This window comes from Pinus tabuliformis, chromosome 5_2 (assembly GCF_031772625.1).
Source record: "Pinus tabuliformis cultivar Carrire ecotype Pingquan chromosome 5_2, CPIR1, whole genome shotgun sequence".
In the NCBI taxonomy this organism is placed as follows: domain Eukaryota; kingdom Viridiplantae; phylum Streptophyta; class Pinopsida; order Pinales; family Pinaceae; genus Pinus; species Pinus tabuliformis.
Window position 1 is genome coordinate 186,843,358 of NC_142306.1, and position 27,844 is coordinate 186,871,201.

The 27,844-nt window shown below is 38.6% G+C and overlaps 1 protein-coding gene across 1 annotated transcript in view; it reads left to right on the forward strand.

Moving 5' to 3' along the window:
* The first annotated feature begins 17,642 nt into the window (after nucleotides 1-17,642).
* Nucleotides 17,643-27,844, forward strand: part of LOC149158192 (mitogen-activated protein kinase mpkC-like) — a 298,794-nt gene continuing 288,592 nt past the window's right edge. Inside the window, exons 1-2 of the mRNA XM_089433910.1 lie at nucleotides 17,643-17,712; nucleotides 17,811-17,911. Coding sequence (XP_089290036.1) covers nucleotides 17,643-17,712; nucleotides 17,811-17,911 — 171 coding nt within the window. The remainder of the gene's footprint in view (nucleotides 17,713-17,810; nucleotides 17,912-27,844) is intronic.

Here is a 27,844-nt window from a genome sequence, read left to right on the forward strand (position 1 = left end):
TCACAACCTGTTATAACCTGATCACATCATAGTTGTAAACACCTATTATGGCTTGCCATACAACATGTTCATCCTATCATGGTCTGGTAATAACACGCATTATGGCCTAGCTAGAATCATGTCATGTACCTATCATGACCTATTATAAGAATTTCCATAACTTGTCAAAATCCTGCCATGACTATGGGGGATTCACTCAATTAACCTATGACATATCACGTGCATTCATGGCATACTAAACAATACTCCTAATTTGACTACATATTGGAAAAAAAGTATAAAAAAACATTATTTATCCCCCTACCAATATAAACCCAATACACATTCCAAATTTTAAAAACACCTACTTTACTAGATATTGTAGGTATCCATTTTTTCATCAACATTTTTTATACCCTTTTATATTTTTTCATTAACTTTGAGCTCCATTTTTTATACCTTCGAATATAAAAACCCTTTACCCCCTATATATCCCCCAATATATTATGTCTTTTTTTCCTCAATATATATCCCCCAATATGAATGAAGGTGGTATGGTATTGCTCATCCAATGAAGCCCCTATGGCCATGACACCTAGTATGGCCTAGCAACTATCTTGTTTTGTCTTGTCGTGACATGTCATAAACCCTATATGATATGTTATAAACATGTCACCACTTGTGACCAACCATCTATTGTAACCTATAATATACCTGTCACTTGCCTGTGACCAATTTGGTACAACTTGTTATCGACTTGTTTTTCCCTAAAGGAATTTTTTTATACCACCAATATAACTGTAGCCAAACTTGTATATGATCATGTTACAAAATTGTCATATCTTGTCACAATACTATGACATCCTGTGCGTAAACATGTTTTGTAGCCAAGCATTTTTCTTACCCATTGTCTACCATGTGTTATTACACAACTACATTAATTTCCATAGGATTTTACCTTCCATCTAGGAGTACCAAGCAACTTTCATAATACTATATTTGTCTAAGCTCATAAACTCTGATCTAGGAACTTATTAAGAAATTAAATATTATATTCACAACAACGAATTGGATAGTTACTAGAGCTTTGATCATGATCCAACTTTGGTTTTTTGACAAGACCCTAATTTACCATTCATGCACAACTCCTTACTTAGCTTTCCTAGGTTACTAAACTCAAAATTCAATACTATTGATTAAGCAAGATAATCAAGTGTTGTTCCCTTCCAACCATATTTTGTTGTAATATTACAATTGCTTCATGCTACGCTATCAATAAGAAACAAACATGATAATCAATACTAAACATGTTCCTTTTCAATATTACACTCTACAATTTTAAACTTTGTGAGCATTACTAATATTTGCCATTTCCATATCTCAATCTAATAACCTTACATCATCAAGGATAAACCCCTCTCTGGGCATTTGGGACTTCCCATTTAATGACAAGCCTCTTCTTTTTAAATCTGTCTCATATAGTCTATTTTACACAATCTACAATCAAGGAGTTGAAATACGAAAATTCCTTTCAAGTAGCACCAAAGTTTAAAATAAAATAGTCAAACATTTGGCCAACTCAAGAGATTTTATCTTTATTAAATCACAACTACATCATTATAACCATTCAAGGTAGTCTTCACATCATGAATTCACCAATCTTGGTAAGGTTATATAAACTGTTGAGCTTGAGCCATTTTTCTAAAGTAATAAGACAAAAAAAATTCCATGTAGAGAAGGAAGTAACTTGTTTTGTTGAAGCTCCAAACTCATCTTTGCAAGACATACTAAATCTTGTCGTCTTGTAGTCTTCCTAGAATTTGGGTCATGGCTTCTTGTGCCAAACACAATCCCATATACCCTTTAAAAAATCTTCTTACAAGAAAAAAAAATTCTTGTTGTATGATGTTAAGGATGTTGACTCAACTTCCCTGTAAGTGGAAAATTTATTATGCAGGAAACTTGTTATAAAATTCCCTGACCTTCCATTAATCAACAACCTTTTTAGGCCTCTGTAACCTATAAATTTCTAGGAAATTTTCTTTATATTTCCTACCCGACTTCAAATTTTGGTATCATCAATGTATTATTCCTGTTATTAGCTTCATATTAACTATTTATTTTCCCAATTATGTTATTAGGGCTTAAAGTTATGCCCTCAACAAGCTCAACCTATTAAGCCTCTATTTTACCGTTTTTGTCATTTGTAACTTCTTGTGATATTTTCTTCTAAAATTCTCACCCAAATCCAAATTATAGGTTATCCATAATTTTATCCTCGTTAATATCTTTCCAATGACTATTTGTTTGTGCAATTTGGATGTCGAGGTATAAATTTACGCTTTGAAGTTTAACCTGCCAAGCACAATTTTTTCCTCGTGCTTCCTATAGCTTTATCTAAAATTATTAATATATTTTGACTTCAAACCAAAATTCTAGGTTTATCAATGTATTCTGCTATGAATTGCCTTTTTTTTACTATTCATGGCCCAAATTTGTACTCTTGGGGGAAACGTTATGGCCTTGCAAAGTTTAGCCTTTCTTTCCTCAATCCTTTAGTTGTTTTAAGGCCTACTTCATTTTGAAATTTTGTGCCCATTCACCCTCAAATTTCTCGAGTGAGCCTATCCATGTCAATCACAACAACATAAGCCACATGGTTGATGTGGCCCTCCACCTCATCAACAACACCACATAACCAGGGATATCACTAGTGTTGCATCATAACCTCTGACTTTGTTCAGGCCTGACCCACATTCAAGCCCCCCCAAATACCCTTATTCATTCCCCAAATTAATTGTGTTTGGCCCTAACCTCATTCAGGATTGCATTATTGAATTACCTCTACTTTTGTTGTTTATATATATATATATATATATATATATATATATATATATATATATATATATATATATATATATATATATATATCCATGGGCCCCTCCATGCATTCTTCATGGAAATATCAATAAAAAAATTTATTTATATTACTCGGTCCTCCTGTGGGGCTCCTATCCATTAGTGGTGGCAGCCTTTAGTCATCAACAACTTGAATTGAATAATGGGCTCCCATCGCCTTTACTAACATCACACTGGGGGGTCTGATACCAAGGTTCCATCCATGGTTCCACGCTTGTAGATCGAATGATATACATTTAATAAGACAAATAGATGGAAAGAGAGGGGGATGTACCTATTCGGTATAGAGATAGAAGGGGGTTTCTGCTATCCTAGCTCAACCCCCTACTGGAACTTCACTCTAGACAACAGGTTCACCTCCCAGGAACCACGACTCTGACGAGAATTCTTCCCCGGGATCTAACAGTAACCTTTCCTGTGAATTAACGGAAATATAACCTCCTATGGAATGTTGTGTTTTCCACGCAGGCATGCTTCCTAATAACACTCTGTCACCCACTTTCTTATATCATATTTCCATCACAACGAAATACCACCATCCTTCTACACCAAACAACTAATGTTATCTATTGAAAACATGAACATTGTACTATCCCACTCTGTACAATTCTGAATTTCTCATGTTGCGACCTGTCACCTTCTAACCATAAGAATTGGGAAAGAGGCCTTTCTACTTTGTATTTGAGATCTCTTGTGAGTGAGTTGTGAAATTCTTCTAGCTACAGGAAGTTCACTTGAACATTTTTCTACCTATTTCTTCAAAAATTCAAACTCAAGGGTTGTTAGAACAATGACTCCTTCCCATTTATTCACAGTCTCAAATGTGTGAACATTTGACGTCAACCTAGAGTGATCTCGATTTCTGGTCCCAATCTAAAGTGGACCACTTTGACAAGAAAAACCCTTATAATTCTAGTTATCCTTATCATATTCAAAGATGACAACATACATTTATTATTAGTGATAATCCACTTAGCTCCAAACAATTGGTTTGATAGAGCCGACTATACATCGATACTAAGAATGGAAAGAAATGAATTCCGCCTTTCCGCTCTACCTTACAAATAGCCTGATCCCTTTAAAACTTCATTTCCACCATTGTGGACCTTGAGTTTTCAAGCCACATTATACCCTTTATCTTTATTCTAGAAATGATTCATTTTTCTTTAGGGAAATATGTGTACAAGTTATATCTTATTATTGATGTCAAGAACTCTTTTAAATCCTCAATGATGCCTCGTCAAACTATATGGAAAACTACCATGATACCTAAACTGTAACCTCCCCCTCCCCCCCACACACACATATACACAAGTGCACTTCCCACGAAGGTGTTACACCCCATCTAGTCATTATATATGTGTAGTTGGAGTTCCTCAAACCCGAGATCTAGTCATGGCATGTGTTTGTGTAGTCGTGGTGGTTGTTCACAAATTCAAACTCATATTTAACATTTTAAATTCTAATAAACCTTCAATACTATTCTATTTATAATTAACTTTAGTGATAATAAGTAGAGGTTGAGCCATGAACTATTAACTCGACAGGCATTGAACCATGAAAATTTCTTGGTAAATTTGTAATGAAAGTTACTATAGTTAAAAAGAACTTGAATTATATCCAAGATCTTCCCCAAGTCTAATAGTTTTCACTTCTTAAAATTGGAGAGAGAAATATAATTGCCCCATTGTCGAGCCATAGTCAACGATCTCCCAACCAAAATCATGATGGTTCAATTATAAAAAAAAATTATGTGTGTTCAACAAACTAGCCAAGCATATTTAAAATATAAGGGAAAATAGGAGCCATTGTTGGGACATTACAACGAGCATACTTTTTCCACATGTGACTCAAACATTAATTACTATGAGCATCCAATAAGTCAAAAGGCCATTTTTTGCTGGGATACTTGCTTGCCTTGTCTAATGCCTTATAGTCATAATTTTAACATAATTCTCTCATAAATTGACAGAAAATTCCCATAACCAAATTGATGAAAATTTTTCCTATCACCCTTGCATGCATGTACTATGTCAATTTAGCCCTCCAAGGCTAAATTTCATCCATAAACCACTAGCTTTTGGGCATGCATCTCCCCTTAACTCAGGTTAGGTTCCCTTCTTGTGGTACTTGTTTCAAATTTTGGGGGAATTTCCTCCATTCCCACCATTGTATGCAAAAATAAAAAACCTCAGTACCCAATATTTCTCTGCGCACCAAATTTAGCCTTATAAGGCTAAATTTGATAATTAATCCTCAAATTTTCCCTTCTTTTACAATTAATTTTCCTTTTTGTGTATTTTTTGGGCACATGTGCCCTTTTCTAGGGTGAATTTTAGTCACTACCACCATTATGACTCTCGTCAAACAGTCGGTAGGTAACCTGCAAAAATTCTTAATCTGATTTAAAACTTGGCCCAATCAAGCTAGTGTTGTAAACTGGGATTTGATACCACCTTGTAACATCCCTGACACCCAACTGGACAATGGTACCACACTCCACAACCAGGTATTTCAAATTTCTCAGTGGAATCCTAAAGGCGTCACAACCAAAGGCGACTTCGGCAACATGCATCCCTAAAGCGACAGAAAGAATCAAAGTGGAGCTTCCAAGCCATAGAATCAATGGCGAGATACAGTACATGAAAGACCATGCACTCATCGGAAAATTTCTGGGTTTCTGGCCTACGGAAAAAGCCCTGCATGGCTGGATCGCTTCCAAATGGAAGCCCAAAGGACAAGTCTCCTTGCTTCTGGGTCCTAAAGGCTTCTTCACTGCCATATTCAACTGCCTGGAGGACAAAATAAGAGTATTTGAAGGCGGCCCCTACTTCTTCAACTCCGCGGGTCTCTTCTTACGAGATTGGAAACCCAGGTTCAATCCAGATACAGAAGACCTCAGCCATGCTCCCGTTTGGATCCGCATGTACTCCTTACCCTCGGAATACTGGAGAGAAGAAACTCTGAAGGACATCGGCAATCGCATCGGTACCTTCATCAAGGCGGCAGAGGAAACAAAAAATCGAAGGTTCACCTCCTATGCCAGGATCTGTGTCCAGATGCATCTAAAGAAGACCCTAGCAGACTCGGTAAGCCTCTATCACGATGACTATGAATGGATTCAACCTCTTGATTATGAACATATCCCGTTTCGTTGCCGCAAGTGCCATGAACACGACCATCTGTTCAAAGACTGTCCTCTGAATTCCCAACTCCATTCCACAGCCAATGAGGTTACCAAAGACTCTGAGGGGTTTGTCAAAGTTCCCCATCGCCGTAGACATGTCAAGAAGCAGAATGTGGCTCCCTCCAGCCCCAAAAATCAGAAAGATGCTCCCCCTAACAACAAGAAAGCCGACTCCTCGAATAGATTCCATGTCCTTACCCCGCAGGACCCCTCTGACTCTTCGCCTCAAAAAAACTTTCAAGCCACTCCGCCCCCACCTTCATCCGACCCGATCCACAAAAATCCCCTGGATCCCTCTTCATCGGAGTTGATCAGTTCTCCTCTTGCCTCGAAGTCAAAAATGCCAGCTACAGAAACTGATTTGCATCCCTCAGCCATGGATCTCGGCGCTACTCTAGCTCTCAGTTTGCAAGAAGGGGTCATGGAAGATCACCCGAACTTTCCCATCAACATGGAGGAAGACATAGAGAATGTAAGCTTGGACGGACTGGACATTCTCAAACTGGAAGATGCATGTAAGCAAAAAGCTTATAACTCCATTCCCCCTTGGGAAATAGACAGATTGGAAGGGGTATTAACCAAAGCTCAGCACAAAAAATGCTTAGGAATTCAGGCAGGCAGTCCTTGGGATGGCAAAAAAATCCTAAAAGAAACAAAGAAGAGAGGGCGTAAAACAGATCTGCAGAGAACGATCATATTAGGAGAACAACTACTGGAATCAGGGAGATTCTCGAAGTTAACGAGGTTTTACAAGCCCCACCCCCATAGTTCCTTATGAAGCTCATCTCCTGGAACATGCGTGGGCTCAACAGCTCCTCAAAACACAGAATGTTAAAAAATATGATACAGTCAGAAAAGCCAGCTGTGGTCTTTCTACAAGAAACAAAAAGTACCACCACTACATTAGAAAAGATCTTCAACAAAGCCTGGAGCGGCAGTCGATCCATTTCTATAGATGCATCGGGAGCGTCGGGTGGATTGTCCATAGTATGGAACCCACAGATTCTTTTGCTGCAAGATTTCAATGCTACTCGTCATTTCATTCAAGCCACGTTTCATCTCATTGGAACGGATATTCATGGGCATCTCACCAACACTTACTTCCCACAGGATCAGCAACACAAACTAGAAGTTCTGGAAACATTAACAGACTTGAACTCCTCCAGACGCTTCCCCCTTTGGATAAGCGGGGGTGATTTCAACATCATCACTCATCTAGAGGAAAAAAAAGGAGGGCGAATGAAGCTGGAAGAAGACAGCAATGGATTCAAGGAATTCATCAGAAGTAACCAGCTCATCGACATCCAAACTTCCAACGGCACCTACACATGGACAAATAAGCGCAGAGGAGTACACAATATCGCTTCTCGGCTCGACCGATTTCTACTCTCAGATAATGCTATCCATCTGGGAGGAGACTTTCACGCTTCTATATTGCCTCAAGGGGGCTTGGATCACTGGCCCATTATGCTGCAATGGACCAGACCGGGAAAACACTGCAACAGGCCTTTCCGATACGGAGCCTTCTGGTCAAGTCATCCAAATTTCAAAGAAGTGGTCCAGACAGCATGGAAGTCCTTCATTCCCCCAGAAGGTGCAAAAATGTTCAAGTTTCAACAAAAACTTAGACATCTCAAGCAAGTGCTGAAGGCCTGGAACAAGAACCACTTCGGAAACATCACGGAATCCAGGCAAAAATTGGAGCAAGAAATGAGCATTCTCCAGCAAACTATCATCATAGGGGGCAGAACAGAGGAATTAGCCAACAAAGAGCAATCCCTTTGGCCGGCATTAGAAGAGAGAAGATCGCAAGAGGAAATCCTCTGGCGCCAAAAATCTAGAATAAGATGGCTTAAGGAAGGAGAAAAAAACACCAAATTCTTCCATCGATCTACCATACAACGAAGAATGCATAACAATATTGCTTTCATTAATAACAGTCAGGGGGAAAAATTAGAAAAGCATGAAGACATGGAAAAAGAACTCAGAGATCACTTTCAGGAAGCGCTCAAAGAGCAAACCAGGAGCAGAACAACAGCCATACAAGAGGTCACGCGGCACATCCCCAAGCTCATCACGGACGAACATAACCAAAACCTACTTCAATCGGTCTCAAAGCAAGAGGTGGAGGAAGCAATGGCGCAGCTAAAAGATGGTAAGGCTCCTGGTCCGGATGGTTTTACCTCAAACTTTTTTCATGATTTCTGGGATCTAGTAAGCACCGAAGTTTGGGAACTGGTGGAAGAATCCCGCTCTACGCACTGGCTCCTGCCCTCCCTTAACTCCACCTTCATAGCGCTGGTTCCCAAAGGGGAGGAAGCTAACTCGCCTGACAAATTCAGGCCCATCGCCCTCTGTAATGTAATCTACAAACTTATTTCCAAAGTGGTAGCAAATAGGCTCAAACCTCTTTTGCCTCTTCTTGTTCTCCCGGAGCAGACTGGATATGTCGAAGGATGCCAGATCCTGGATGGTATCATCCTATCAAATGAGGTTATCCATTCCTTAAAGATCCTCAAAAAGCCAGGCATGATAATGAAGCTTGATCTATCAAAAGCTTTCGACAAGCTTAGCTGGGAGTATATTAAGCACATGCTGCTTGCTTTTGGTTTTAGCACCACCTGGACTCGTTGGATAATGAACCTCATTTCATCTCCCTGCTTCTCGGTCCTTCTCAATGGCTCTCCGTCTCAGCCCTTCCGCCCTTCGCGTGGCATTCGGCAAGGGGATCCCCTCTCACCTTTCATCTTTGTCCTAATGGCGGAAGGACTCAGTCGTCTGCTTCACCATGCTATCACCTCTAAGACCATCAAAGGCATAGCGCTTCATGGACTCTCCCCCTTATCGCATCAATAGTTTGTTGATGACACTATGCTTTTTGGACATCCCTCATCAGCTGAAGCAAAATCCTTCAAAGCCCTACTTGAGCTGTTCTCTGAAGCCTCGGGCACCTCTATCAATGCTTCTAAATCTCAGTTTTTTTTCTTCAACACCCCTGTCTCCATTCAAAGAAACATCACTCGCATCCTTGGCTTCACAATTGCTGTGCTTCCCTCCAAATATTTGGGCGCCCCTCTTATGCTCTCAGCTCTTAAACATGCATCGTGGAGATCGCTCCTGGACAAACTTGAAGCCAGACTCTCCTCCTGGACGTTCAGATCTCTCAATATAGCCAGTCGACTCGTTATGATCAAATCTGTTCTTCAAACTATGCCTCTTTATCTATTTTCTATCATCGCTGCTCCCAAATGGGTCCTTAAAGCCATTCGCAATCTACAAAGGAATTTTCTGTGGGGATCATCGGGTCTTAATAGGAAATGGGCCCTAGTTAAATGGTCAGACGTCTGCCAACAAAAGTTCAACGGTGGACTGGGCCTACGGGACCCCTTGCACAGCAATAATACCATGGGCGCAAAGGTCTGGTGGAATTGGCTTATCAAACCACCTATACCTTGGGCGAAGCTTTGGCAAGCTAAATATGTGTCTGGTAGTTGCTGGGAGGACTTGATTAGATTCAATCCAAGCAGTTCAGGCTCCATGATCTGGAACGCAGCAAAACTTCACAGCGCATTCATTCAAGAGTATAGTTTCTGGGAAGTTCATTCAGGGAACTCAACGCGTTTTTGGGAGGACTCATGGCAGCAGCTCCCAAAACTCGCCTCAATCTTCCAAAAACCCCTCTGGCAGACTCACATGCAACGCAACAATCTTGCTAACATATCTCAGTTTTGGCAGCAGCACGCACACACAGACTATCAACAATGGAGGCCCGCTAGTACTTGGCAGGAGGATTGGCAAGGAGAAACCTTTGAAGAAATTGAACAAGAACTAAATCACAGGAAGATCAAAAAGTCAAATAAGTAGGACAGATTGAGGTGGGGGCACACAACAAAAGGAGTCTTCACCACAAAAGAAGCCTACACTCTGCGGTATGCACAAAACCACAATGACAAAGATCAGCTATGGCGCAACATCTGGCAACCCAAATTGTGGCCCAAAGTCTCTACCTTTCTATGGCTTTTAAGCAAAAAAAGAATCCTCACCTGGGACAATCTGCAACGAAGATGTTTTATAGGACCATCCCGATGCCCAAATTGCTCTCTTCATTCAGAGACCATTTTGCATCTGATGGAGACATGCCCCCTTGCAACTCAACTCTGGAATCAAATTGACAGATGTACTCAAAGATTAGGAAATCGTCAAGGGGATATAGCAAATCTTCTGAGAACTTGGCCCAAGACGCCATATCAAAGCCCTCTGTTGAACGCTCTGTGGACACTCATCCCAGGTTTTCTTTATTGGACCCTCTGGAAGGAGAGGAATAACAGAGTCTTCAACAATAGGAATCTCCCTCCAGACATTCTTTGGCTTCTCCTCAAGCAAAGCCTTCAAGAGACACTGGCGCTCAAGATTTGGCAAGAAACGGATTGGCCCTCCTCCCCCAAGAGCTTCTCATTTGGAAATCATGGGATCTTCATGTTTCCTATGCTCCCTCTGCTCCAACTCGACATCATAACAAGCTTGTCTCCCCTTTGCATTGGTCCCCCCCAGCCTCTGCATCATTCAAATTGAATTTCGACGGCGCAGCCAAGGGGAATCCGGGACCAGTGGGATATGGAGGAGTAATTCGAAACGACAGAGGAATCATCCAACACGTCTTCTTTGGCTCGATTGGAAACGATACCAATAATGTCGCAGAATTGGAAGGTTTTTGGAAAGGTATATGTGTAGCTGATCAACAGGGGTTCTATCCGCTGGTAGCAGAGGGAGACTCCTAGATCCTTATCAATGCAGCTATTCGAATTCAAGCAGGAACACCAGCAACCAAAGTAGCCTCTAGCTGGAGATTTCTTAGCAGACTAGAAACACTGGAGGCAAGGCTCAGAAGCCCCAATAGTATCATCTTTTAGCATGTCAAACGATCCGCCAATAAGGTAGCCGATCGTTTAGCCAATCAAGGAGTCGATCTGAATAGTCACCCCTACTCAGGTAATCTCAATGACACAACAGACATTCAACTACAACAAGATTGCCTCTCTCTGGCAAATCAGAATCTCCAACCCTCGGCTGCGGGTGTTAATTAGCGCAATGAATGAGGAGGCGGCCTTATTAAATGGCAAGTGGCCACTCGCTCCAGCCAAATGGACCGAAGCCTCGAGAAGCCATCACCTCGGTCCGACCAACAGTTATGCGAGCATTAATGGTAGGGGGAGAACAGCTGGTTGCAGAGGTATATTGGTTGTTCGCCTTGGTTTGCCGATGAGAGGTGTTCCGTTGGAAGGTGCGGGAAGCGCCATTGTCTGTTGGAAGCTCTGTATGGTCTCAATTGTGAATGGTGCGTTCGGCTCTTGGATGACTGCACCGTGGGTGCATGAGCCAAGACTCAGACCTCGGCCCTCGGCTACGGAGGCCCTGGTCTCAACCCTGGATTGTCAGAGAATTTACGGCTCTATGCTATGGTTCAGTGTATTGAGTGTCATCCTGCTCTTTTTAAGCAAAGTCTCTGAGCGCCTTCGACCTCCAAAAGCTCTGAGTGTCGCGGTGTTTCAGTTCCTCTGCGCCCTTGTTAGAGATTTGGCCCTTCGGTGCTTTGGTCATACCTGGTTCTGGTCTGCTCAGCTCTCTGGGAGCAATTTACCCCGTGCAGCTCCTGAAAAGGCTCGGCTTTCGACCTGTGTGGTAAGCATTGCTATTCGAATTCGTGTTCCATTACCTGTTTCTCATCTGTTGTATAAGTTGTTGCACGGGTGTAGAATCCTCGGTGGCGCAAAGCACTCGCGGCCTCTGGGCAGAATTGGTTATTTGTTGATTACAGGATGCCGCGTGAGAGGTTACGTGGCGCTTTCTGGCGGGGAGGTTCAAGAGGCGGTGCCAGAGGTCGGGCTTCATCGCCACGTTCCTCGGCATCCTTTGACTCCCCGTCGGAGGAGATTAGCTCACCAGGAGCTCGAAGAGGGCGCAGAAGAGGCAGAGGGTGGGGAAGAGCCGCGGTGTGTCCGTTTGGTTCGCACCCATCAACCCGCTTCAGGTTCCCGTGTGCTCTGGACAACGCAATCTACTATGTTTCAGTGCGCATTGAAAAATGCGACCATGCAGATAGACCAGAAGCCCCAGCAGAGCCTCGGCCACCCTCGCCTGTTCAGGGTCCGCGATTACAGCCTGCGGAAGCCTCAGGTGCGGTGGCGGGGAATAGAGCGGGAACAAGCGAGCCTGCGAAGGACGACGCACCATACACAGACTCGAGTGCTTCAGACCCATATGCCTGTATAGTGGTGGAGGAGCAACCAGATCCATATGCCTGTCCAGTGGTGGAGAAGCAACCATCCTCCTCCGTGGATGCCTAGGCACGTTGCATGGTCGTTCTGTGTGTTATGGAAACACTTTGTTCAGTCTTAGGATGTCGAAGTAGCAGCTACAGTAAATAATGGGAGTCAGTCTGTGATAGTTTTCGGGTCGCACCACTCAGTCTTTTGTATGTCGATTATAATGTCTGTGTCTGTCATGTCGGGTTTTTTGAATGTGGGATTTGCAAGGTCTGTAAACTCCTCCCTCGCCTCGGCAGGGAGTGGAAGTATAGCACCTAGGTCCAGTTCTCTGTTGGTTCTAGCTTGGGGTCAGCGGACAGTTTCATAGTCCCTCTTTTTCTCCGACTCAGTTTCAGTCTCAGAATGTCAAACTGTTCATGTAGCCAACTCTTTGTGGCGGATGTAACTCTCTCTGTAATCTTTTTTGTACTATAATAGAATTAGCATGATTTACAAAAAAAAAAAAAAAAACTTTGTTGGACCAAATTGGAGTTCTAGCTGTTTTTCTTTGATTTCTAATATAGGCTTTTAAAACTTTTATTAATGTTAAATGGCCAATAATCTTCTTATTAATTTTAATTTAGAAAAATGAAATTGATGTCTAAAATACCTAATACTTTGTATTTAGAGAAATTATTAATGATGTCTATTATAGGCTTTTAAAACGTTTATTAATGTTGTATGGCCAATAATCTTCTTATTAATTTTAATTTAGAAAAATGAGTTTTTGATATCTAAAATACCTAATACCTTGTATTTAGAAAAGTTATTGATTATCTCTAAAAACTCAATTACAAAAATGTCAATAATACATAATATTTTCAATGATCCTAAAAGAAATTACATAACACTTTTCAATGATCCTAAAAAGAAATGACATAACACAATTCAAGTAGGTCCAAGCCAATCATATCCATCCATGAAACACAACCACAAAGACTCTGGCGCACACATTAGCGTGAATGTGAGAAAAAAAATTCCACAAAACACAACAATAAAAACTACAATGCACACAATACAATGGATACCAGAAAAGCAAACTTGTGAGGAAAAACAAGCTTGACAATACAACTATCATAAACTAAACTATTGTCACTGTGATAAAATAGGAATATAAAAAATGCATTGAGTTGACAGATATAAACCAACTACCCACAACGATAAATTCATCATTAAACAATAAAGTTGAAGCATAAATTCATCATTAAACAATAAAGTTGAAGGATAACAAAGTTTGATTAACAAAGGTCAATTAAAATTTTAAATAAGGCCTAAAGTCGATTGACTTGAGACTACTTAAAACCCCAACACATTACCCAAAGAATGGAATAAATATACTACAACTTGCTAAGATAGTTGAAAGAAGGGCTACACTTCTAACACTTGCTATCTTGTTTCCAAACCAATGGCAATAGGACATTAAAAAAACAAAAAAAAGTACCCAAAGAATGGAATAAATATACTACAACTTGCTATGATAGTTGAAAGAATGGCTACACTTCTAACACTTGCTATCTTGTTTCCAAACCAATGGCAATAGGACATTAAAAAAACAAAAAAAGTGAAGGGAAGGAATAAGTGTACATGTAAAAGCAAAAGTAATATTTTAAAAATAATTTTAAAAATGGAAATTATCACAAGTTTTTATTTCTAGGTGGGAAAACATTTTAGTTTAAGTATTTTAATTTAATTTGTTAATAAATTTTTAATATTAAAATTTGAAAAAAAAAATATATTCGTTTTAAAATCACAATGAAACTACATGGAAAAAAATATACTTATTTTAAAATTACAATAAAACTAAATATCAAGTTAAAATGTAAAACTTTTAATTACACCAAATTTGTTGTTTGCTTTTGAAACTGTTCAAACACAATTTCGTCTACTTTTTACTTATTGCGTGACACCTGTCCAACACTGACTTTACCGGACGTGAACATCTTCCGCATTGCAGTTAATTAATTTGGCAGGGAAAACGACAGGAGGGAAGTGGAGGTGCAGGAGATCGATCGGTTGCCCTGCAATTCTGTCTGGCGGGAAATTCTCCGACTGTTTCCATACTCGCGTTGATCGATCTTCGACGAGAGAGACGCGAATGAGTTGCCATGATCCACAAATAGAAGAACCTTCAATTCGAATTCGAAGAAACTCGCTTTCAATTTGAAGGTACTCACAACCGCCTTATCAGAGAGCCTTTGCCTATACTGAGTCGCTGGTTGAAGAAAGCCACCGGTTTCTATCGAAGAAATCGCCGGAACCTAGTGCCACCGGTGCCTGTGCGACCTAGTCCAAGTTTATCAGTGGCATGATCAGAGTTAAATTCAGAGACACGGCATATTCATAGGTAATTCATTTACTGCTGCCAAATTTTTCCAGCAAAATATAAAACTCTAAACCATTCTGGTGTTCCATTACCAGTATTTTATTTCTTAAAAACATCTGAATTCGTGGGAAATATGTATAGTCAAAACCACTGAAGTAGATCCTAGACAGCATAATATTTCGTCTGAATTTAAAAACCAGATGATAATGCCAATTCAATTGTTAATTTTCTTTTCCAGAGAACGACTTACATGTAGACAAATCTTTAAAAAAATATTTGAGGAATTACAAAAGTTTTTTTTGGGTTCAATTTTGTTATTATTAATTTTAAGTTTATTTATTTAATCAAATTCAATTTGGATGAAACCACTAAGTCCCTATAAATGTTAAAGTCATTCAAAAAACAGTTAGCGGATGTAGTGCCATAGTATAGACGCTGCAAAACTCTTAGTATAGAAGATGCAATTTAAATAATTTACTCGTGTTATTTTTACATTTAATTTAGATGTTTTCACAATTTTTAAATGATATGATTCATTTTTTTGGGTTGAAATTAAAAGTTTAAGCAAAGGAGATTCAGAAAGTGCTCTCTATTCAGAAAATACGTTATTTATTAGAAATTGAATGAGTAAACAATAAACAAACAAATAGTTAAAAAAGATCTTGAAGTTATAGCGCAAGAAAAATAGACCATACAACATGAAATTATAAAGGTCTGAGTCAATGATCTTTTAAGAGGAAAGGTTAAAAGATAATAGAATATAGTTTTGGTAATGGAAAAATTTGCTATTGAAGAATCATTCAACATTCACTATGATGAAATTATAAAGTTCCGGGTTAATGATCTTTTAAAAGTAAAGGTTAAAAGATAATAGAATATAGTTTTGGTAATGGAAATGTTTATGATTGAAGAATTATTCAACAATTGAAAGTGAGTGGTGACAATGAAACAAAGTAGGATTATTTGTTTTGAGTAGTTAGATTTTTGATATAGGAGGAAATCAGTGAAGGCTTATTTGTTTTGAGTAGTTAGGATTTTGATATAGGAGGAAATCAGTGAAGGCTTATTTGTTTTGAGTAGTTAGATTTTTGATATAGGAGGAAATCAGTGAAGGCTTAATTTATAATTAATATTTGGGAAAATCATCTTTTTTTTAGAACAGAGCTAAAATAAGTTCATAATTAAATTTTAAAATTCAAAATCAACTATATAATTTCAAAAAAAAAGAAATTAATAACAAAAATAGTAATAAAACAATTCTAAATCTTACATCTTGTTTATTTTAAATATAGAATTTCAATACATCTTGTTTATTTTAAATATAGAATTTCAAAATAATAATTAATATTTTTCACATTTTTACATGCTAACATTTCACCTTGTTTAATTTTACATAGTGTGAAGGCATAGTGTGACACGGAGTGCTCGTTACGAAAAGGCCTTAAGAGATGCATATTAACGCCATTGGCCTTATATTTTAAGCATTGGAAAAGCCAATTCCAACTATGCCATCACATTGTGGTATGACATTTACAATACGTAAACATTTCCATGGCATTGTAGTTTTGAGAAATCGTGTTTGTGATTGGCCAATGATATATTTATTATTATAATTCATGTTTTGTTTGTGAAAGATGTGCGTGAGTGACATCTTTCTCTCCCCTAGTGTAGAGTCCTTTGATGTTTTTTTTCCATTAACATCTAGTCATCTCTTAATAGATGTTGATGTCTAATTTAAGAATGTAGGATTGGTAGAAGTGATCATAAATCATCTCAATTGTAGCCAGGTCCTTCCTTGCGACCAAATATAATGAGCCCAATTTCTCAAATATCCATATAATGATTTTTTACCCTTTGAGCACAACTAAAACCTTGGGATTTAGGGCTCTTCTCTTCAATTGTAATACATCATGTAGATGACAACCACAATTGGGCATTGGCCAATAAGGCATGACAATGATATTCTTGTCAATGTACCTAAATAAACAAAGATGTTATTACATCAATTTGAGCAATTACAACATCTAGATGATTAAAGATTTTGGTGTAGAGAATGTGTTGTGACCACCCTTTGTCTTTAAAAGGGTCAGAACATTGTAGAGACTTGTTCGCAGACCCACCATTCAACATGGAATACGTGTCCCATGACCTTGGTCTTATTTTGCCTTTATTAACTTTATTACATGGATTTTTGACTAGAGTTGTTACATTGGGAGACTGCTTATATTTTAGCTAATTACCTACATAATTTTCCATCAATCATACATAACCAAATGTTTTTCAACAACAACTTTCTATTAGCAAGTAAGCAACCACTGAACTAGAAAATCGCTCTTAGTAATAGAAATTTCTTAACATCTTTTTACATCTACTATTCCTTCAATGTTACTTTATATTTTTAAAAACAATTATAATTACTAATTACAGATTTTTCATAATATTTGATATGTTAGACCTTTATTTTGTATATTTATCATATAACTGATTATGAAAACCATAAATATCAAATTCGAAATATAATGTATTTCATGATGGTATAAGTAAATAAATCATAGCAAAGTACACAACACAATTTTAAATTTTAATTTAAATGATTCCGAATAAAAAGATGTTAACAGATGTCATAGTGTTAAAGTATAGATTTTATCATTCCTACATATATGACAGCGTGGATTGCATGGTGTTATAACTTATCTTTATCTCATAATATTGAGTTATTAAATTTTATTAATTGATACAATAATCTGAAGTGAGCAGTTACGTCCCAAAACCGCCAACCTAACACACCCGCATTTATGGCTTCTCAATTCTTGTTACAGGTTTCAGCACTGGGAAGCCCAGCGCTCTGAGATCAAACACACAAAACAGTCCCTCAACCATCTGACTATCTGCTGTGCGACTGTTCATAGTACCTCTCAGCATCGCGACGATGGCAAATTATGTTGTGGAGCTTGATAGCGTTAAAGGCCATTTTCAAGTTGATGGGCAGTTATGGACAGGTGATTTTACACAGATTTTTTATATTTTTTTTAAATCACTATTGAAAATGCTTACGGTACAGATTTAATCAATTTTAAGCGAATAAATTTTACTGCAGTTGGAAAGAAATATAAGCTGCTTGACGTTGTTGGTTGCGGAGCCTATTCAACCGTGTGCAAGGGATTGATCAGGGGTACTGCACAATTCGTTGCTATAAAGGTAATGTATATATTCCTGTATTTTGCTGCTCCTCTTCATGAATTTTCAGAACAATCTCTTCTTCGGAAGGTTAAAAATTAGTTTCGTCAGCTTGACAATATTCGTAGCAAAGACCCAGCATGATCCATCCTCTCTATTTTTAAAAAATTTATAAAATAAACGGTATTTTTATTATATTTATGGGATGTTTTTTTTTTCCTCTTAGACACTCGGCAGAGATTATATAGACAAGTATAATAGGTTATTAGTTTACCCAAGGGAAGGAAGAATACTAGCACAAGTTTAAAATTTTAAGGTTGCTGATTATTATTTTTTATCAGAGCATTCGTAATACATAAAATGTTATAAACGGGCTGCCTATGTTGGATATTTACACCAAGTGTCATAATTAAACAAAATCAATCACAAAAAATATAAATAAAATTTGAACAAAACATGTTAATGAAGGTGGAGGATACCTATCTATATTATGGATGGCCTTTCTAAACCAAGGTGGAGGATACCTATCTACATTATGAATCACCTTTCTAGACCAAGGACCAATGTGGAGGATACCTATCTACATTATGAATCACCTTTCTAGACCAAGGAGAAGGTGATATTGGAAAATCTCTGGGCCAAAATGGTTAGCTTGTAGTTAATGCAATTTTGGATTTTTACACTAAATGTCATAACTAAACAAAATGTTTCACAAAAAATATAAACAAAATTTGAACGGAACATGTTAATTAAGGTGGAGGATACCTATCAACACTATGGATCACCTTCCTAATTAAGGTGGAGGATACCTATCAACACTATGGATCACCTTCCTAGACCGAGGAGAAAGTGATATTGGAAAATCTCTTAGCCAAAATGTTAGCTTGTGGTTAATGCCATCAATTTTGTCCTTCAATTTTGCCATTTGCACTACATTTTCTTGCTAGGTATATGCTTAATTAAGGTGGAGGATACCTATCAACACTATGGATCACCTTCCTAGACCGAGGAGAAAGTGATATTGGAAAATCTCTTAGCCAAAATAGTTAGCTTGTGTTTAATGCCATCAATTTTGTCTTTCAATTTTGCCATTTGCACTACATTTTCTTGCTAGGTATATGCTCTATCACTATGAGCGGAGGAACTATCACTCAGAAGTTAAATCCTTGCACATTGAAATACCCAAACAAGGAAGAGAATATAACCACTACACCGAAAAAGCTTGACATGGTTAGCTTTGTCCAAACCATCATAGTAATTGTGATCCAAACACTAAAACAGTCAGATTTTGGCATCTAAAAGCCCTTGGTCGATGTAAGACGTTTGAATGGAATGATGAGATAGAGTAACAAAAAATTCAAGACTTTAAAAAACCATTGTAATCCGTTTTAATTTTTGTGTTGATCCCTATGGAAGACCTCATGTTTGTGTAATGATGTAGAGAATACAGAGTGAATTTTCCCCTACTTATGAATTGAGCATCTCATCAATCACCTTCACATTTGAAGTGGCCTGCTTGCACAACAACACTCCTTGTTTAATTGCCTCATAATCATATCGAGGCTCTTGCATGCACTATGGCAAATGGGGGGTCTACAATGCCCCGTGTTTAATTTGCTTTCCCTTGGTGGGGTAATTATGGAAGACTTATTGTTAATATTTTTTATTTTACTCTACGGATGTTTTTATTTGTAAAATATATATGACTCTATGTTTTGTTTAATAGATATATAAATTAATTTTAGTTTAGAGTGAATTGGATATTTTTATTTTATATTTATAAACAAGAATATGTTATTATATTTTGTTTTTAAATAGAAATATTGATTTTTATCTTTTTCATAATTAATATTTAATTTAAATTTTAGAGTAATTTATTTGGCAAAACATCTAATATTCACATAATAATAATAATTTAGTTTAATTTTTTAAATACTAAATTAATTTATAAAATCCTTATTATACTAAATTACTATATATAAACCCCCACCTCAAGCTCAAGCATGAGTAACATAAGGATGCCCAGTCATGGCTCGATCATTGGGGGACAAAGGAGGATATCATCTTGATAAGAAGGATACTATTAAAAATACCATTACTTGCAAAGGAATCTAAGGTATTATAAAGAGGTGACCAACCCAACTCTTTCTCATCGGAATTATATCTCTATTTTGACTAATACTAAAAATATTGTAGAAATTCCTTGTAGATTCAAACTGCTAATTGTAATTTACTAAAACAAAAGACTTGAATCTACTCTACTCATCAATGGAAACAATTAAACAATTGCAAAATTACTAAGCATACAAGAGAGAATTTAATCAACACATTACACAATGATTTCCTGGGGAAAGCCACATCTACAAACCCCTACTATATATATATATATATATATATATATATATATATATATATATATATTGCATTAGTCAGAAAATATGAGAATATTATAATGCTTTGCTCAAGCCTGAGCAACCACTGCACTATCTCTATCTATCTCACTGCTTCCTAGACAAGCCCAGGCCAATACTTAACCAATTTATCGTTTTCCCAAGTCCTTATTTCCTTGTGTTGTTTCCTTGGGAATTAGCCCCTATTAATTAGGGACATTCCTCGATTGGAATTACGCAATCCTCATAGGCCTTCCTCTGGTTGCATGCACCACTCGTACAATTCAAATGATTATACAACTGATACTACACTGTCCCTAAACTCCAATCTCAATTGAGTAACTCTAAGATGTGACATGAGTGAGTTATTTATGAGTCAATCACCAATTAACTAGTTGAACACATGAAGCACTACCCCACATTCTGGCCTCCTACTAGTTCCTCCATTAGTTGGAACTAGTTTAAGAGATTTTAACTTAGTTAAATTGAATTAATTAATTACAACTCAAAATAAACTCATTCAGGGCTCTTATAATGTAGGAGACACACTACATGACTCTAGTTATACCCTCAACTCGAATTAATTGAGCCAACTAAGTCAATTTAACTTATTTAACTCGTACAAGTTGTCTTGTGATGTGGAATTACAATTTTAATCCTAATTTAATTCAAGGACAAAATTAAATTAGGATTTTCTTGTTGCATTTTCAACACTCCCTCTCAACAAGAAAGGGATTATCTGTTATCGCGATCCTACCTCTATGAAACTCGAATTTTCCTCTTGACAGTGCATTAGTCAAGATGTTTGCATCATGTTCCTCTACAAGAATGTACTCCAGCAACATGATTCTCCTCTGCACACAATCTCGTAGATGGTGATACCAGATGTTAATATGCTTGGACCGATCATGAAAAACCGGATTCTCAGAGAGTTTGATACAACTCTAATTGTCACAGTAAATCCTTGTAGGATTCATTTGCTAACCAAATAACCCAACATGGATCTTCCTCATCCAGATAGCCTCACAAGCTACTTGACTAGAAACCATGTACTCTACTTCAACTGAACTGAGTGCAACTGATATTTACTTCCTTTTGTACCAAAAAAATATTTTTGACCTAATACTAAAGATTCCCCCTGATGTTCTCTTCCTGTTGGATGGACTCCTTGCTTAATCTACATGTGTGAAGCCTTGAAGCTTCACTCCCTCTGTTCGTCTATACCAAATACCAAATTGAATGGTGCCTCTGAGGTATCTCAACACTTGTTTAGATGCCTTCCAATAGAGTTTTGTTGGCTTAACCATTACTTGACTAAGTTGGTTAAATGGAAAACATATGCCTGGTCGTGTGTTCACCAAATACATAAGTGAACCCACAAGTTGTTTGTAAATAGTAGCCTCCACTACTTCACTTGAAATAACATCTTCCTTCCTCTAATTCCCTTCTAGAAGAGTCTTCATGGGTTTGTTGCTCTCCATGTGGAACTTTTTTAGTATCTCGTTGGCATACTTTCCCTGAGAGACAAACAATTCCTCATCTCCTTGCCATACTTCCATACCAAGGAAATAATGCATGAGCCCTAGGTCCTTCATCTCAAATTCTCTTGCAAGATCCTCTTTGCAATATTTTACCAGCTTCTCATCACTTGTTAGAATTAAACCATCAACATATAATACTATAATCAATAATTTACCTTCAACCACAATATGTTAAATTTTCTCATTTGCTTCACTTTTGGTGAAGCCCAACCTAGTGAAATAGTTGTCAATCTTGGTGTACCAAGCACAGGGTGCTTGTTTCAATCCATATAGCGATTGCTTGATTCGCACATTGCTTGATTCGCACAAAGGCGACTCTTTATTTAAGGTTTCAAATCCTTCTGGGTGCTCAATGTACACCTCTTCCTCAATCACACCATTGAGGAATGTTGTCTTCACATCCATTTGATATATCTTTCATCCCATCTGCTTAGAAGTGCTAGAATAGATATGATTGAAGAGTACCTTTCTACTGGAGCAAAGGTCTCCTCGTAATCAATTCCCTCCACTTGAGAGAACCCTCTGGCAACAAATTTGGCCTTTATTTTCTCCACACTCCCATTTGCTACTTGCTTTACCTTGTAAGACTATCTCGAACCCACCACTAACTTGTTTGTTGGTCTTGGGACCACTTCCCAAACACTGTTATGATAATGGAGTCATACTCCTCTACCATGGCATCAACCCATATTGGTTTCTACATTTCTTCCTCAAGTGAGGATGGCTCAATCTCTACACTCTCACTCATCTTAGCCATATAGCCAGTGTGAAAAATTGGTTGCCCGATTCCTACTGCAAAAAACTGATATATTTCACTTGTTAAATTAATTGAACAAATTATTTGCGATTTTCTATAGCAAATACTGAAATAAATACATTGCAACCTACACCAAACCACAGAAAATAAATATAGCATAGGAGAGTAATAAACATCACACACATCTACACGTTTATTTTTGGACAAATGTCCCCGGAAAAACCCAATGCGGAAAAATTGGTACAGCAACTAAGGGTTTTATTATTATGTAGTAGTAATTTTGAGTACAATTCATTAGATGCCAAACTGGCTATTTGATACAGAGAGAAACTAGACAAAATGAAATAGTGAGATTAGCTCAGCCTGTCACTGGAAAATTCGGCTCTGATCTACTGGAAGTGAGCTTATGCATCCCTTTTACGTCAGCCTCTAGGAAAAATTGCATCAACACCATGTAGTCTTTGCATTACCTCTGTTGTCGACTGTGCTGCTCTTCCTTCTAACCCTCTACTGGCTGGAAACTTCATCTGTTAGCCTCCCGACCTCACACCCAGGCTCTCGGCTTCTGAAACTTGATTTCCTCAGTAGGAATTTGATCTCCCTTCAGGCTCTATGTTGCCGCTACATCAACTCTGCGTGGCCCAATGTTAGCCTCTCTGGACGTGGTTCTGCCCTCTCTGACTTGTACTCTTCGCCTAGGAAAACTTTCCAACAGATAATAACTATGCCCGTCACTGCAAAAGATCACTTGGAATTTCTCTCCCGACAATTGTTGTGCTTTAGAAGTTCGATCTTTTGATCTCCACTCTATGTGCTTTCCAAATGCCCCTCAAGCCTCGACTTATATTATTTCTGTTGAGAACCAACACCCTAGATTAGGTCCTAATCAATGTCTCATATCATTTTGGCTTGATACTCGTCTTCTTTTAGAATTTTCACCCTTAGTTTGATTAATACCCTTTAATTATTTTAATTTCCTAAGTTTAGACTTAGGAACCCATTAAAAATAATTAATTATTTTAATAAAACTATCTCCATGTGGAATTTCCCAAAACGATTTCTGGGTATTGTGGAATACATGTGTCGAAGCCTCCCTGCAAATTTTAAGGCTTAGAACACATTTGATGCTTCAAAAAATAAACATTCCCTCTCAGTGAGGAATGTGCTTTACTAATGCAACATGCTGAGGCATCACTTTGAATCTGAAACATCTCCCTTTGCGCTGCTGATGTCTGACATTGTTGCCCACCAACTACTGCACAAATGTTGCATCTATACTCCTTTTGACGCTGCCACTGCCAACATTGCATCTATACTCTAACTCCCTCTAAAATTTTACATCTGTGTTGCTACTGGCATTGCCATTGCCAACACCGCGTCTGCACTGCAATCTTCTCCAACTGCTACTGCTACTGCATCAACAGTGGAAAATCATCCAAAATTACTAAATTGTTGTTCAACATGATGTTTTTTTTGTTGGAGTTCTGACTATTGCTAGTCTCTACGCTGACCCTCTAAAGCCTCTGCGCTACTGCTAACTCTACTCTGTGCCAATTGCACTACTTCCAACTCTAACTCTATGTTGCTCAGTCTCTAGCACTCCTAGCCACTGTAACTATCACTCTGACACTCCTCTGCACAAACTGACACTAGTCCATCCCGCTACTTCTTATCTGAGCTCCCATAGCAAGGTATTGATCCAAGAGGTGGGCTCCTCAAGGATCCTTCCCGTCTATAGTTCTTTCTAACTACAATTCTATATCACCCCACCTCTGGGTGATCATGTAAAAATCCTCCTCCTTGATCTATGTGGATGCAGCCTTCGGATCATGTTTCATGTCCTTGCCCTTCTTCCTGAGAGGACGTTGCGTAGTGTAGTTACCAAGTTCACTGCGCGGAAAGCACTTGATCTTCGAAACATATTTCTTTTTCTTTTTCTACTCCTGCTACCCATTATATGTGAGGGTTTCATTCGCATCCTCATCCTTAGGCTTCAACCCACTGATGTTGCTACTACTATCAAGCTTACACTTGACTAAGTCTCTCCTCATCTCTTCTTGCTGAAGAGCGACCCACATCCCTTCCCAATCTGTCAATATTTCTCTGCTCAGCATGATTTGGACAAACACTTTCCACTCTTCTAAGGCTGAATTCAGGGCCAGTCTCACCATTTTGGTAGGTTGAGGTGTTGACCCCACAACTACCAACGAATCTCAAATCTCTTGAAGCTTCACAAGGAATGGATCAATGTGTTCCCCTTTCTGCATCTGCGTGGATCTCATCTTTTGCTCCAAGTATTCCTCTGCTCAGAGGATCCTTGATACATGGACAAGGCATCCCACATCTCCTTGGCAGTCCCTTGGCCTAAGATGTGACATACTACATGATCCTTGACTCCGTCAAGGATCATCTGCTTGGCCTTTGCCACCTCTCCCTTGTACTTTTTGAGCATGTTTGGATCTTCGGGCTCAACTACCACACTGTTGACGTAGATCTTGAGAAAATGTTCATCTAGATGGCATGAAATCCTCGATTCCAAATCACATAGTTGGATGCACCATCCAAACAATCATGATCTCTCAACCCATTGGATGACATCTCTTCCAATCAAAAAATTTGAATGACCTCCTCTCTCCTCTATGTTGTTGTTGAGCTAGCCTACGAACTCCCTGCTGGAGTTAGTGGATATGTTGGCCCTTGTTGTTGCTTAGCAAATGAGAATTTGAATTCCATGGCTAGGAATTCTCTGAGAAAGAAATTCCCTCAAGTGCCTCCTTCTCTCCTATTGATGTTATTCTACCAGCAAATGCTACAAAATATTTGTGTCCCAGCTAAAGATCTTCTTTGTAAGGAAAAGTATGTTGCAGCTCACTTCAGCCTCTGGAAAGCTTTGATCTGGAGATTGAATTTCCCTGTCGACTCACTCATAGAAATCGAATTCTCCTCAAAACTTCAACCTCCTTAACCCACAAACTGCGTTGACCCTGCAGTGAATTTGAACTCCTCTTCCTTTCTACTTCTGAGCTATTTTGCTCATGATATGTGCTATGATACCATGTGAAAAATTGGTTACTCGATTCCTATTGCAGGAAACTTACTATATTTCACCTACTTGTTAAATTAATTGAAAAAGTTACTTGTAGTTTTCTACGACAGATATTGAAATACATACACTGTAGCCTACACCAAAATAAAATGTGGAAACTAAATACAACATAAGAGACGAATAAACATCACACATGTCTACATAGTTATTTTTGGACAAATATCCCCAGAAAAACCCAATGCGGGAGGACCAGTGCAACAACTGATGGTTTTATTGTTATGCAGTAGTAATTATGAGTACAATTTGTTGGATGCTCAACTAACTATCCGATACAGAGAGAAACTAGATTAAATGAAATAGTGAGATGATCTCACCCTAGAATATCTGGCTTTGATCTGCTGGAAGTGAGCTTCTGTGTCCCTTATACATCAGCCTCTGCGTAGAACTATGTCAACCCCAAGTATTATTCGTGTCACCTCTGCTTGGGACTATGTTGCTCTTCCTTCTGACCCTTTGTTGGCTAGAAACTTCAGCTCTTAGCCTCCCGATCTCACACCCCGTCTCCCGGATTTTGAAACTTGATTTCCTTAGTAGGAATTAGATCTCCCTTCAAGCTCTGTGATGCCACTGCATTAGCTTTGTGTGGCCCAGCATCAGCCTCTCTGGACGTCCTTCTAATCTCTCTGCCTTATACTCTCAGGCCCAATAACACTTCGCACCAGATACTAACTCTGCCCCCCACTGCAAAAGATCACTTCGAGTTTCTCTCCCAGAAATTATTGTGCTTCAAAAATTCGATCTTCTGATCTCTACTCGATGTGCTTTCCAAATGCCCCTCAAGCCTCCTCTTATAATATGTCTGTTGAGAACCAACAACCTAGATTAGATCCTAATTAAGGGCTCAGATCATTTTACCTTGATCCTCATCTTCTTCTAGAAGTTTCACCCTCAGTTTAATTAATAACCTTTAATTGTTTTAAATTCCTAAGTTTAAACTTAGGCACCCATTAAAAATAATTAATTATTTTAATAAAATTGTCTCTGGGTGGTATTTCCCAAAATGATTTCTAGGTATTTTGGAATGCATGTGTCCAAGCCTCCCTCCAAATTTTGAGGCTTATATCACATCCAATGCTACCAAAGACTAACACTCACTCTTTGTGAGGAATTTTCTCTAGTAATGCAATTGGTTGAGGCATCACTCTAACTTTGAAACATCTCCCTCTACGCTGCTGATGTATTGCATCGCTGCCCACCAACTACTGTGCAAATGTTGCATCTATATTTTTGCTGACACTTCCACTTCCAACACTGCATTTGTACTGCAACTCCCTCTCAAATTTGCATTTGTGCTATTGTTGGCACTGCCACTGCCAACACTGCGTTTGCACTACAATCTTCTCCAATTGTTGTTGCTACTGCATTAGCAATGAAAAAGCATCCAAAATTACTAAACAGGTGTTCAAAATGATGCATCTGTTGTTGGAGTTCTGCTTGCTGCTCAGTCTCTACGTTGACCCTCTATTGTTGACTCTTCTATGTGCTAACTACACTACTTCCAACTCTAGCTCTATGCTTCTTAGTCTCTAGCTCTCCTAGCCACTGAAATTGTCACTCTGACACTCCTCTGCATCAATTGACACTGGTCCATCTTGCTACTTCTGATCTGGGCTCTCGTCGCAAGGTATTTATCCAAGAGGTGGGATCCTTAAGGATCCCGTCCATCTATAGTTCTTTTGAACTACATTTTTATATCATCCCACCTCTGGGTGATCATGGAAAACTACTCCTCATCGATCTGTGCAGATGCAACTTCGGATTTTCTTATCATCCCTATCCTTCTTCTTGAGAGGACATTGTGTAGCATAGTGACCAAGTTCACCACACCGGAAGCACTTGATCTTCGAAACATCTTTCATTTTCTTTCACTGCTCCTGTTACCCCTTAGATGCAAGGGTTACATTCTCATCCTCCTCCTTGGGCTTCGATCCACTGTCATTGCTACTACTATAAGGCTTTCACTTGACTAAGTCTCTCCTCATCTCTTCCTACTGAAGAGCGACCCACATCCCTTCCAAATCTGGTAATCTTTCTATACTAATGATGCTCTAGAAAAACACTTTCCACTCTTCTGAGACTGAATTCAGGGCCAACCTCACCATCTCGGTAGGTTGAGGTGTTGACCCCAAAGCTTCCAACGAGTCTCAGATCACCTGAAGC